The 12379-nt window shown below is 58.5% G+C and overlaps 1 protein-coding gene across 1 annotated transcript; it reads left to right on the top strand.

The window, feature by feature from the left end:
• Nucleotides 1-794: 794 nt before the first annotated feature.
• On the top strand, nt 795-12017 carry ACVRL1 (activin A receptor like type 1). Its single transcript, XM_015886869.3, has 10 exons — nt 795-1021; nt 3104-3174; nt 4247-4471; nt 4878-5095; nt 5182-5281; nt 5589-5735; nt 5806-6081; nt 8045-8242; nt 9640-9770; nt 11672-12017. Exons 2-10 carry the CDS (start codon nt 3108-3110, stop codon nt 11804-11806), a joined length of 1497 nt encoding a protein of 498 aa, XP_015742355.2. The 5' UTR covers nt 795-1021; nt 3104-3107; the 3' UTR covers nt 11807-12017.
• The last annotated feature ends 362 nt before the right edge of the window (nt 12018-12379 follow it).

Consider the following 12379-nt stretch of genomic DNA (forward strand, 5'->3'; position numbering starts at 1 on the left):
AAGGAACGCTTCCTCTGTCTGCAGTGTGGGAATGGACCCAATGGGCTCATCCCAGGGGTGCACATAGGGGTGGGGGCACATGGGGCCCCTTGTCCTGGGCATGGAGCACAGTGACCCTTATAGGGCCGGTCCCATTGCCATAAGGGGTGGTGGCACATGGGGGACAGTGGCATGAGGGGGATGTGGGTCCCTTTGTCCTGGGGCTGAGGCACAGCATCACTCATAGGGCTGTGTCCCAATGCCATAAGGGATAGTGGCACTTGGGGGGTGTGTCTGTGGGTCCTTATGGGGCTGCATCCCAGTGCCATAAGGGCTGGTGGCACATGGGGGACAGTGGCATGAGGGGGATGTGTCCATAGGTCCCTTCGTCTGGGGCACAACATCCCTTATAGGACCACATCCCACAGTGGGACGTGGGGTCCCTTTATCCCCATGTTGGGGCGCAGCATCCCTTATGGGGCCACAGGGGATGGCAGTGGGCAATGGGACAACCCCTTTGTTCTTCCATCACATCCCAAACCCCATATATTGGCTCGGATGGCCATGTGCTGGGATAGCAGCATCCCTCACCCTGCTGACCCCAAAGCCGTCCTTGCGGTGGGTGTGGGACCCCCACAGATTCCCCTTTAAGGCTCCATTCAGCTGGGAAATTTGGGATGAATCAAGGCTGGAAAAGGGCCGGAATGGGATGAGGACACAGAGCAGGATGGGGCCGATGAGTGGGAGGAAGGGAGGCAGAGCGGGGCCGTGTGCTCAGCAATAGGAAATGCTTTATGAGCGGGGAGCGGTGGAGCAGAGCCAGGCAGGAAGAGGCAGCGAGGAGGAACAGTTTTTGGTGACTTCTCCCACATCCCGAGCACAGAACGCTCCGCATTGGGGCTGAGTTGTGTTAAGGGCTGGGGGGCTCAATAGTGGCCCTATGAGGGTCTGTGGGGTGTGGGGTAACGTGGCCGGTGTCCCCGGCTGAGAGCGACGTTGGGACGTGGGATCCGGAGCTGGGAATCGCCCCCAGATGTTATAGGTGAGTGTTGGGGGGGGTTGGGGTGGCTGTGGGTCTATGGGGCCACTGGGTGCTATCCTGCAGCCCACCATGTATCCCTATAGGTGAGTGCTGGGGGGGGTTGGGGTGGCTGTGGGGATGCTGGCGGATCTATGGGGCCACTGGGTGCTGTCCTGCAGCCCCCCCAGCCCACCCTATATCCCTATAGGTGAGTGTTGGTGGGGTTTGGGGTGGCTGTGGGGATGCTGGGGTTCTATGGGTGCCGTCCCGCAGCCCACCCTGTATCCCTATAGGTGAGTGTTGGTGGGGTTTGTGGTGGCTGTGGGGATGCTGTGGGTCTATGGGTGCTGTCCTGCAGCCCCCCCAGCCCACCCTGTATCCCTATAGGTGAATGCCGGGGGGTTTGGGGTGGACATAGGGATGGGTCTGTGGCCCCATGTGGGTCTATAGCTCACCCTACTTCCCTGTAGGTGAATACTGGGGACTTTGGGGTTTACTTTGGGATGCTGCGGGTCTATGGGGCCACTGGGTGCCATCCTACAGCCCCCTGCCCACCCCTCACCCCCATTTTCTTCCCTTAGAGCTTCCATTGCATTTAGTACCAGGGGGGAACCCAAAGCAGCTCCACATCTGGGGGCTGTGTGTGTGTTGGGGGGGGGGGTTCAGCTGCTTTTCCCAATGGGTTTTCAGCTGGATCAGGATCTGGCCCCATTCCTACTGCACCCCATGGCAGTGGGGCTCGTGTTGGGGTGGTGAGAGATGGTTTTGGATGGGGGTGAGCACGGGTTTGTGGTTCTGGGTCTGTTTCCAATGGGGACAAGGAGCAGGGAGTGCAAAGCAGGGCTGAGGGCGCGAGCAGGGCAGAGTGTGGGGCAGCAATGGGGGCTGCTGCTGCTGTGTGCAAGGGTGGGTGTGCAAGGGGAGGTGTGCATGGTGGGTGTGCAAGAGTGGGTGTGTATGGGGGTTGTGCATGGTGGGTGTGCATGGGGGGTGTGCTTGGGGTTTTGCAAGGGGGGGTGTGCATGGGGGGGTGTGCATGGAGAGGTGTGCAAGGGGAGGTGTGCATGGTGGGTGTGCATGGAGAGGTATGCAAGAGGTGCGTGCAGTTGGAGGTGTGCAAGGAGGTGTGAGCAAGGAGTTTGTGTGCAAGGAGATGCAGTTGATGGTATGCATGGAGGCCTGAGCAAGGAGTGTGTGTAAGGAGATGGAGGTGTGCAAGGAGGTGTGAGCAAGGAGTGTGCGTAAGGAGATGGAGGTGTGCAAGGAGGGCTCTGTGCAAGGGGAGCCGTGTGAGAAGCGTGCAACTGGAGGCGGCCAAGAAGTCACCTGCAAGAGATGCACACAAGGAGGGGTGCACACATGGAGGTGTGCAAGGGGGGTGTGCAAATACGGCCCACCTATGAACCGTGTTTGTAGGTGCAAAGGCTGCACCGTTATCCCGGCTGTGCGCTCGCATGGCGCAATGGGTTTGCTCTGCTCGGCGCTTCCTCTGGACACAGCGATCTATTTTGGGGAGGGCCAGCCCTGTTGGAGCGCTGCTTTGCGTGACCCGCCGCTCCCCATCAAGGGCAGAATCTAAACAATCTTGATTCCTGTCCCGGCCCCACGGGTTGGGCTCCTTCAATTGCAGGAAACGCCGCTTTGGCCGTGTTTATATATATGGGAACAGTGGGGAGACGGCGGAGGGAGAGACTTGGGGAGGGGGGAGAGGGGAAGGGAGGGGGCATGGATGGGTCGTGAGAAAAGCTCTGTCTATGGGTTTGCTGTGGGGTCTATGGGGTGTTGGGGGGGGATGTGAAATGGTGTGTAAAGAGAGGAATAAGATGGAAAGGAATGGAGAAGGAAAACTTTGCACTGATGGGAATGGAGCTGGGGGGCAGCGGTGGAGATGTGGGGTTTGGGGGGGGACCTATGGGTGCTTTTGGATGCGTGGTCCCTCACCCCATTCCCATGAAGGGCCACAGATTAGATTTACAGAGCTGGATTCCACTGGGCAGCACATCCCTTCCTATGGGACTGCTCCCATCCCAAACCCAATGCACCGAGGGCTGCCCCACTGCCTCCTCCCCACATCATCCCCATCATCCCCTTTCCTTCCTATAGGAAAATGCCCCCCAGAGCCCGTGGTGGGGCCGTGCTGGTGCTGCTGAGCCTCTCGTTGGCCATCGCTGCCGGTGAGTAGCCAAGAAATGGGAGCAGCCCCAACAGCCATTGGGAAACCCAACTAAAACCCAGCAGAAATGGAGCTGATCCTCAATCCCAGGGATCCAGGCTGGGATCACCCTTCCCCTCCCCATCCCCATCACCCAAAGCTTGGCTCGATGAGAACCATTATGGGGCCATAGTGGGACTGTGGGCGTCTGTCTGTCCCCCTGCTGCTGTCTGTCTGGCCGCCCTCGCTCTGAACTCGCTGCTTCCAGGAGGGTTTTGTTCCGTGCCAAAAAGCAGAGCTAATTTGGGAGGAGGGAGAGCAGCAAAAAGGGATGAGCCCAAAAACAACATCCCACAGTCCAGGTCCAATGTTCCCCATGGGCAGGATGCAAACCCAGCTGTGCAACGGAGGCATGGCCCCTGGTTGGTCCATCTTTGGCGTGGATATCATTGATCCCAAAGCCAACCCAGTGCTGGATGGGTGGATGATCAACCCAACACTGTGATCCCCTCCAGTGTCTCCTGACAGCCCCAAGTTGGTCTGAGGGTCTTTGGCAATGGGTTGCGTTGACCCCAAAGCCAACAGCACCCCAGTGTTGAATGGACAATGGTCCCCAACCCTGTGGTCCTCTCCAACATCTACTGGTGGTTCCAAGTTGTTCTGGTGGTCTTTGGCAATGGGTTGCGTTGACCCCAAAGCCAACAGCATCCCAATGCAGGCTGGAGCTAAATGGATGATCTCCCAAACCTGCTGTCCTCCCCAGTGTCTACTGGTGGTCCCAATATGGTCTGAGGGTCTTTAGCATTGACCCCAAAGCCAACAGCACCCCATGGACAATGGTTCCCTACCCCATGGTCCTCTCCTCTACTGGTGGTCCCATGTTGGTCTGGTGGTCTTAGGCATGGACAGCATTGACCCCAAAGCCAACAGCACTCCAGTGTTGAATGGACAACGGTCCCATCTACTTGTGGTCTCAAGTTGGTCTGGTGGTCTTTGGCATGGACAGCATTGACCCCAAAGCCAACAGCATCCCAACGCTGGATGGATGACGTCCCCAACCCTGTGACCCAAAGGTGATTTCCTCGTGCCCGCAGATGAGCTGCAATGTGCGTGCGACATGCCATACTGCCCCACACCCACCTGCACCGGCAAGGTGTGCTTCGTCAGCAAGAGGAGGGAGGCAGGGAGGGTGACCCAGCACAAGGGCTGCTTCTCAGAGCACCTGCTGGAGAACTGCAAGCCCTACGTGATGGAGCACTATGGCATCCGCTGCTGCAACGCCAGCATGTGCAATGCTGAGCTGGAGATCTACCTGAGAGGTACGAGGCTCTGGGCTGTCCCCTTTGAGGGGTATGGGGGATGTGGGGATGGGGTCTCTGGGTCTCCGAGTCATCCCCCTCTTTGCTTGGTATCCCTGGGGTTGTTTTTTCCCGTGTGGGGTGGGTGCCCCCCAGCGCCTCTCATTGGGTTGTGTCTGCAGAGCTGCCGTCTATGGGTGACCCCAATGCCAGCCCACCTTACCCATGCAAAGCACCTTCACCCTCCCCATTCCAAACCCCAAGGACCTCTGCCTTCTCTCACCCTTTCCATATCCATCCCCAAGCACCAAGAACTCCACCACCCCCATTTCCAAGCCCAAAGACCAAGGCACCAAGACCTCCACCCACCTCCATGTCCAACCCTAAGCATCAAGTCAAACCCCACCTTCATTCTTCACCCCACCAGGAGAAGAAGCCCTGGGACAGTCCCCTTCCCTCTCCAACCTCCTCCTGCTGATCTTCGTCCCGCTGCTGACGCTCCTCATCCTCGTGGCTCTCACCATCCTCTTCCTCTGGAAGTTGGCCCAGCATCGCCGCAAGAGGCTGCTCCTCTTCAAGCACAGCGACCTGGGGGACACGGACTTGATGCTGAAGGCATCCATGGTGGGAGACAGCACGTTGGAGGTGGGGAAGCTCCCTGGGGTCCCCATGGTGTCCTGGGGGTGTGGGGTGACCACCCATCTCACATCGCTGCCGTCCTGGCCCTATAGGATTTGCTGAATGATGACTGCACCACGGGCAGCGGCTCAGGGCTGCCCTTCCTCGTCCAGCGCACGGTGGCCCGGCAGATCACCCTCGTGGAGTGTGTGGGTGAGGAGAGCAGAGATCCAGCCCCATTTGCCAAAACCCCATAGAGACACTGAGCTCTCCCCTGTCTCACTGGGAGAGAGTGGTTGGGTGGGTGTGTGGGGGTTGCGTTGGCCAAGGTCAACCCAACACAAGAACAAAGGGTCCTCCATCACCCCATTGCTGTTCCACAGCAAGAACTGGCTGATGGTTGGGACTGAGGTGAGGTTGGACCAGACGTTCTCCAGCTCTGTGATTCTATAGGGCTGGGATGGGGTGAAGGTTGGGGTCTGGAGGGGGTCCATGCATCACAGTGCTGTGGTCATGGCAGGTAAAGGGCGTTATGGTGAGGTGTGGAGAGGTGTGTGGCAAGGGGAGAACGTGGCCGTCAAGATCTTCTCATCCCGGGATGAGCAGTCGTGGTTCCGTGAGACCGAGATCTACAACACGGTGCTGCTGCGGCACGACAACATCCTGGGTGAGTGGGGAGATGTGGGGACGGGGATGGTAACACATGGCTCCATCACCCAACTCCTCTCCCCATACAGGCTTCATCGCCTCCGATATGACCTCGAGGAACTCCAGCACCCAGCTGTGGCTCATCACCCACTACCACGAGAACGGCTCGCTCTACGACTACCTGCAGAGGACAACCCTGGATGTGGAGACCTGCCTGGGGTTGGCAGCCTCCATCATCTGTGGCCTCGTCCACCTCCACGTGGAGATCTTTGGCACACAGGGCAAACCCGCGATCGCTCACCGTGACCTGAAGAGCAGGAACATCCTGGTCAAAAGCAACCGGCAGTGCTGCATCGCCGACCTGGGTGAGACTGAGCTCCTTTGGGCCACATGGTGCCAACCATCCATCCATCCATCCATCCATGCATCCATTCCTTCATCCATCCAGATGTTCCTCCATCCTTCCATCCATTCCTTCATCCCACTCTCCATCCATCCAAACCCTCATCCCTCCATCCATCTAACACTAAATCCAATGCTACATCCATCCAACCAACCCTCCATCCATCCGTCCAACCCTACATCCAGCCAGCCAGCCTCCCATCCATCCAACCCTCATCCCTCCATCCATCCAACCCTACATCCAACCCTACATTCATCCAGCCAACCCTCCACCCAACCCCACGTCCCTCCATCTAACCAACCCTACAACCAACCCTCCATCCATCCCTCCATACAACCCTTCATCCATCCAGCCCCCCATCCATCCCTATATCCATCCATCCAACCCTCCATCCATCCAACCAACTTTCCATCCCTCCATCTACCCTTCCACCCCTCCATCCAACCCTACATCCATCCAACCAACCCTACATCCATCCAACCCTACAAACAACCATCCATCCATCCATCCAAACCTCCCTCCACCCCTCCATCCAACTCTACAACCAAGCCTACGTCCATCCAACCAACTCTCTCTCCACCCCTCCATATAACCCTCCATATAACTCTCCATCCCTCCATCCATCCAACCCTACACCCCTCCATCCCTCCAACCCTACAACCAACCCTATATCCATCCAACCAACCCTATGTCCATCCCTCCATCCAACCCTACAACCATCCATTCATTCATCCAAACTTCCCTCCATCCAACTCTACAACCAAGCCTACATCCATCCAACCAACTCTCTCTCCACCCCTCCATATAACCCTCCATATAACCCTCCATATAACTCTCCAACCCTCTGTCCATCCAACCCTCCGTCCATCCAACCCTCCGTCCATCCAACCCTACATCCATCCAACCAACCCTACATCCATCCCTCTATATAACCCTCCATCTACCTCTCCATCCCTCCATCCCTCCAACCCCACAACCAACCCTATATCCATCCAACCATCCCTCTCTCCACCCCTCCATATAACCCTCCATATAACTCTCCATCCCTCCATCCATCCAACCCTACAACCAACCCTATATCCATCCAACCAACCCTATGTCCATCCCTCCATCCAACTCTACAACCATCCATTCATCCATCCAAACTTCCCTCCATCCAACCCTACAACCAACCCTACATCCATCCAACCAACCCTCTCTCCACCCCTCCATATAACCCTCCATATAACTCTCCATCCCTCCGTCCATCCATCCCTCCGTCCATCCATCCCTCCGTCCATCCATCCCTCCGTCCATCCAACCCTCCGTCCATCCATCCCTCCATCCATCCAACCCTACACCCCTACAACCAACCCTACATCCATCCAACCAACCCTCTTTCCATCCCTCTATATAACCCTCCATCTACCTCTCCATCCCTCCATCCATCCAACCCTATAACCAACCCTACATCCATCCAACCAACCCTCTCTCCACCCCTCCATATAACCCTCCATATAACTCTCCATCCCTCCATCCATCCAACCCTACACCCCTCCATCCCTCCAACCCTACAACCAACCCTACGTCCATCCAACCAACCCTCTCTCCATCCCTCCATATAACCCTCCATATAACTCTCCATCCCTTCGTCCATCCAACCCTACGTCCATCCAACCCTACACCCCTACAACCAACCCTACATCCATCCAACCAACCCTCTCTCCATTCCTCTATATAACCCTCCATCTACCCCTCCATCAATCCAACCCTACATCCATCCAACCAACCCTCTCTCCACCCCTCCATATAACCCTCCATCTACCTCTTCATCCCTCCATCCATCCAACCCTACAACCAACCCTACATCCATCCAACCAACCCTATATCCATCCAACCAACCCTACATCCATCCAACCAACCCTATATCCATCCCTCCCCCCCAGGCCTGGCCGTCATGCACTCCCAGGGCAGCGACTACCTGGACATTGGCCACAACCCTCGTGTTGGCACCAAACGTTACATGGCCCCGGAGGTTCTGAGCGAGCAGATCCGCACCGACTGCTTCGAGTCCTATAAGAAGACAGATATCTGGGCTTATGGCTTGGTGCTATGGGAGATCACCCGGCGCACCGCAGTCAATGGTGAGCACAGAGCAGCCTCAGCCTCCAGCCCTCCTCCTCCTTCTCCTCCTCTTCCCCTTTTTTTTTCCCCTGGCCCTGCAGATTAGCTGTAAATTATAAACACTGTAATCTGGTGTCAGCACCCGGCTGGCTGATTAAAGGGCCCATTAGGCTCAATCAGTGCTTTGTTTGTTCGGGAGCTGATTAGCAAACAAGCAGCATCCAGGGGGCGGCTGGCTGAGCTCCAATGGGACCTGCAGGGCAGTGGGGTCCCCACGGGGGTCCCCTCATCCCAACCCATCCCAAAGCCCATTAGTGCTGTTAATTAATTGATGGGTGCTGGAAGCAGAAGGACCCCCCCCCCCTTCTGGCACAGTCTGGTTGGGTTAATCCCACTGACCGCTCAGGGTCTCCTTTGGGTTCAGTATTTACGCTGAATTACTGCATGGGGTGACCATCACACAGCACCCCCCAAGTTTAAACCCCCATAGGGTCCCTGGGTGAGTGGGGGTGGAGCTGGGGGCCAATGGGACCCCTGAGTCCCGTTGTGGGTGTGTGGGGTGGGGGAGCAGAGGGGGGTTAAACCCAATGTGTGGGGACAGATGGAGGCACTAAGTGGGATTAGTGGGGCCGGCTGGCGGGGTCGGGTGGGAGAGGGGCTGAGGGCAGGGCTGGAGACCCCTGACCATCCCAATGAGGTCCCATGGTGCACCCTGATATAGGGCTGGAGTCTCTGCTCCCCCCCATAACCACCCCAATGAGACCCCATAGTGCACCCCAGCATAGGGTGGAGCCCATGTTCACCAAACCATCCCATTGAGGCCCCATAGAGCAGCAGAGCTGTGCACCCCATGCACCCTGCTATAGGTTTGGAGCCCCTAACCCCCCCAGACCACCCCAATGAGACCCCATAGTGCACCCCAGCATAAGACTGGAGCCCCTGAACCCCCAAACCATCCCATTGAGGCCCCATAGTGCAGCAGAGCTGCACACCCCACACACCCTCATATAGGATTGGAGCCCCTATCCCCCCAGATCACCCCAATGAGAGATCCCATAACACATCCCCACATAGGGCTGGAGCCCCCATGCCCCCCAGACCACCCCAATGAGACCCCATAGCACACTTCAACATAGGGCTGGAGCCCCTGTGCCCCTAAAGCATCCCATTAAGGCCCCATAGAGCACCAGAACTGTGCACCCCACACACCCTCATATAGGGCTGGAGCCTTTCTGCCCCCCAGACCACCCTAATGAGCCCCCACAGCACAGTCCAACATAGGGCTGGAGACTGTGTGCCCCCAAAGCATCCCGTTAAGACCCCATAGAGCATCAGAACTGTGCACCCCACACACCCTCATATAGGGCTGGAGCCTTTGTGCCCCCCAGCCCACCCCACTGAGCCCCTCACCCCATAGGCATCGTGGAGGAGTACCGGCCGCCCTTCTTCGATGCGGTGCCCAGCGATCCCAGCTTCGAGGACATGAAGAAGGTGGTTTGCATCGAGCAGAGAACCCCCACTGTGCCCAACCGCCTCTTCTCAGACCCGGTGAGACTTTGGGCAAACCCCTCAGCCCCCCCCACTTGTCCCCATTTACCCCCAGGGCCCCCATCCCCCCTTTGCTCCCAGGCACCACATACCACCAAGGACCCCCTCTGTCCCCCCCTTTGCCCCCAGGCACTTTGTACCCCTAGGACCCCCCAGTCCCCTCTTTAATCCCAGGACCCCCCTGTCCCCCTTTGCCCCCCAGGGTCCCCATCTCCCCTTTGCTCCCAGGCACTACACACCCCCCAGGACCCCCCAGTCCCCTCTTTACCCCCAGGACCCCCCTGTCATCCTTTGCCCCCCAGGATCCCCATAATCCCCCCTTTGCCCCCAGGGCCCCCCTTTACTCCCAGGCACTTTGTACCCCCAGGACCCCCCCATCCTCCCTTTGCCCCCATGCACTTTGTACCCCTCAGCCCCCCCACTTGTCCCCCTTTGCCCCCAGGGCTCCCATCTCCCCTTTGCTCCCAGGCACTACACACCCCCCAGGACCCCCCAGTCCCCTCTTTACCCCAGGACCCCCCCAATCCCCCCTTTGCCCCCAGGGCCCCCCTTTACTCCCAGGCACTTTGTACCCCCAGGACCCCCCCCATCCTCCTTTGCCCCCAAGACCCCCTCAGCCCCCCCTTTGCCCCCCGTCCTTCTTTGCCCCCCAGGACCCCCCAGCCCCCCTTTACCCCCAGGCACTTTGTACCCCTCAGCCCCCCCACTTGTCCCCCTTTGCCCCCAGGGCTCCCATCTCCCCTTTGCTCCCAGGCACTACACATCCCCCAGGACCCCCCAGTCCCCTCTTTACCCCCAGGACCCCCCAAGCCCCCCCTTTGCCCCCAGGGCCCCCCTTTACTCCCAGGCACTTTGTACCCCCAGGACCCCCCCCCCCATCCTCCTTTGCCCCCCAGGACCCCCCAGCCCCCCCTTTACCCCAAGACACTGCATACCCCTCAACTCCCCCCCCACACCTTGTTCCCCTTTACCCCCAGGACCCCCCTTTGCTCCCAGGGCCCCCCTTTACTCCCAGGCACTTTGTACCCCCAGGAGCCCCCCATCCTCCTTTGCCCCCCAGGACCCCCCAATCCCCCCTTTGCCCCCAGGCACTCCATACCCCTCAGCCCCCTCACTTGTCCCCCTTTGCCCCCAGGGCTCCCATCTCCCCTTTGCTCCCAGGCACTACACACCCCCCAGGACCCCCCAGTCCCCTCTTTACCCCCAGGACCCCCCTGTCATCCTTTGCTCCCCAGGACCCCCCAAATCCCCACTTTGCCCCCAGGACCCCCCAGCCCCCCCTTTACCCCCATGCACTTTGTACCCCTCAGCCCCCCCACTTGCCCCCCTTTGCCCCAAGGGCCCCCATCCCCCCTTTGCTCCCAGGCACTACACACCCCCCAGGACTCCCCAGTCCCCTCTTTACCCCAGGGCCCCCACGTCCTCCTTTGCCCCCCAAGATGCCCCCTGTCCTCCTTTGCCCCCAGCCCCCCCTTTACTCCCAGGCACTTTGTATCCCAAGGCCCCCCCCATCCTCTTCTGCCCCCCAGGACCCCTCAGCCCTCCCTTTACCCCAAGACACTGCATACCCCTCAACCCACCCCCCCCCACCTTGTCCCCCTTTACCCCCAGGGCCCCCCTTACTCCCAGGCATTTTGTACCCCCAGGACCCCCCCCATCTTCCTTTGCCCCCCAGGATCCCCCAACTTCCCCCTTACCCCCATGCACTTTGTACCCCTCAGCCCCCCCACTTGTCCCCCTTTGCCCCCAGGACCCCCCCAGCCCCCACTTTGCCCCCAGGGCCCCCCTGTACTCCCAGGACCCCCCCATCCTCCTTTGCCCCCCAGGACCCCCCAGCCCCCCCTTTACCCCCAGGCACTTTGTACCCCTCAGCCCCCCCCTTGTCCCCCTTTGCCCCCCAGGTTCTTCGTGCTCTGCCGGGACTGATGAAGGAGTGCTGGTATCAGAGCCCAGCAGCACGACTCACAGCTCTGCGCATCAAGAAATCCTTGCAGAAGCTGCAGCAAAACCTGCACCAACCCAAAGAGGAGCAGTGAGCCCCAAAGTGGGGGATGAGGGAGGGGGGAGAGAGAAATGCAACAGCAAAAAGAAGCAAAAAACAAAAAGCAAATCAAAAGCAAAGCAGCATTTTCCTGCTGTGGTCGCTGCATCCCTTTGCACCCACAGCCCACGTTGGTTGTGGGGCAGCTCATCTTATTTAATGACCCAAATGTAATATATTGAATAAAGCACAGCGCTGTCGTGGCACTACGTGGCTACAAAGGTCCCCGTGGGGCATTGCATTGATTGATGCAATGCATTGCATTGCTCGGTGCATTGCTCAGTGCATTGCATTGCTGCAGGCCTCGTGCATTGCTTGGTGTGTTGCATTGCTCAGTGCATTGCATTGATGCAGGCCTTGTGCATTGCATTAATGCATACCTCATGCATTGCTCAGTGCATTGCATTGATGCAGGCTTTGTGCATTGCTTGGTGTGTTGCATTGCTCAGTGTATTGCATCGCTGCAGGCTTTGTGCATTGTTAAGTGCATTGCATTGCTGCATGTCTTGTGCATTGCTCGATGCATTGCATTGCTGCATGTCTTGTGCATTGCTTGGTGTGTCACATT

This window comes from Coturnix japonica, unplaced genomic scaffold (genome assembly GCF_054131305.1).
Source record: "Coturnix japonica strain WE unplaced genomic scaffold, WE-NBRP24 Scf075, whole genome shotgun sequence".
Classification (NCBI taxonomy): domain Eukaryota; kingdom Metazoa; phylum Chordata; class Aves; order Galliformes; family Phasianidae; genus Coturnix; species Coturnix japonica.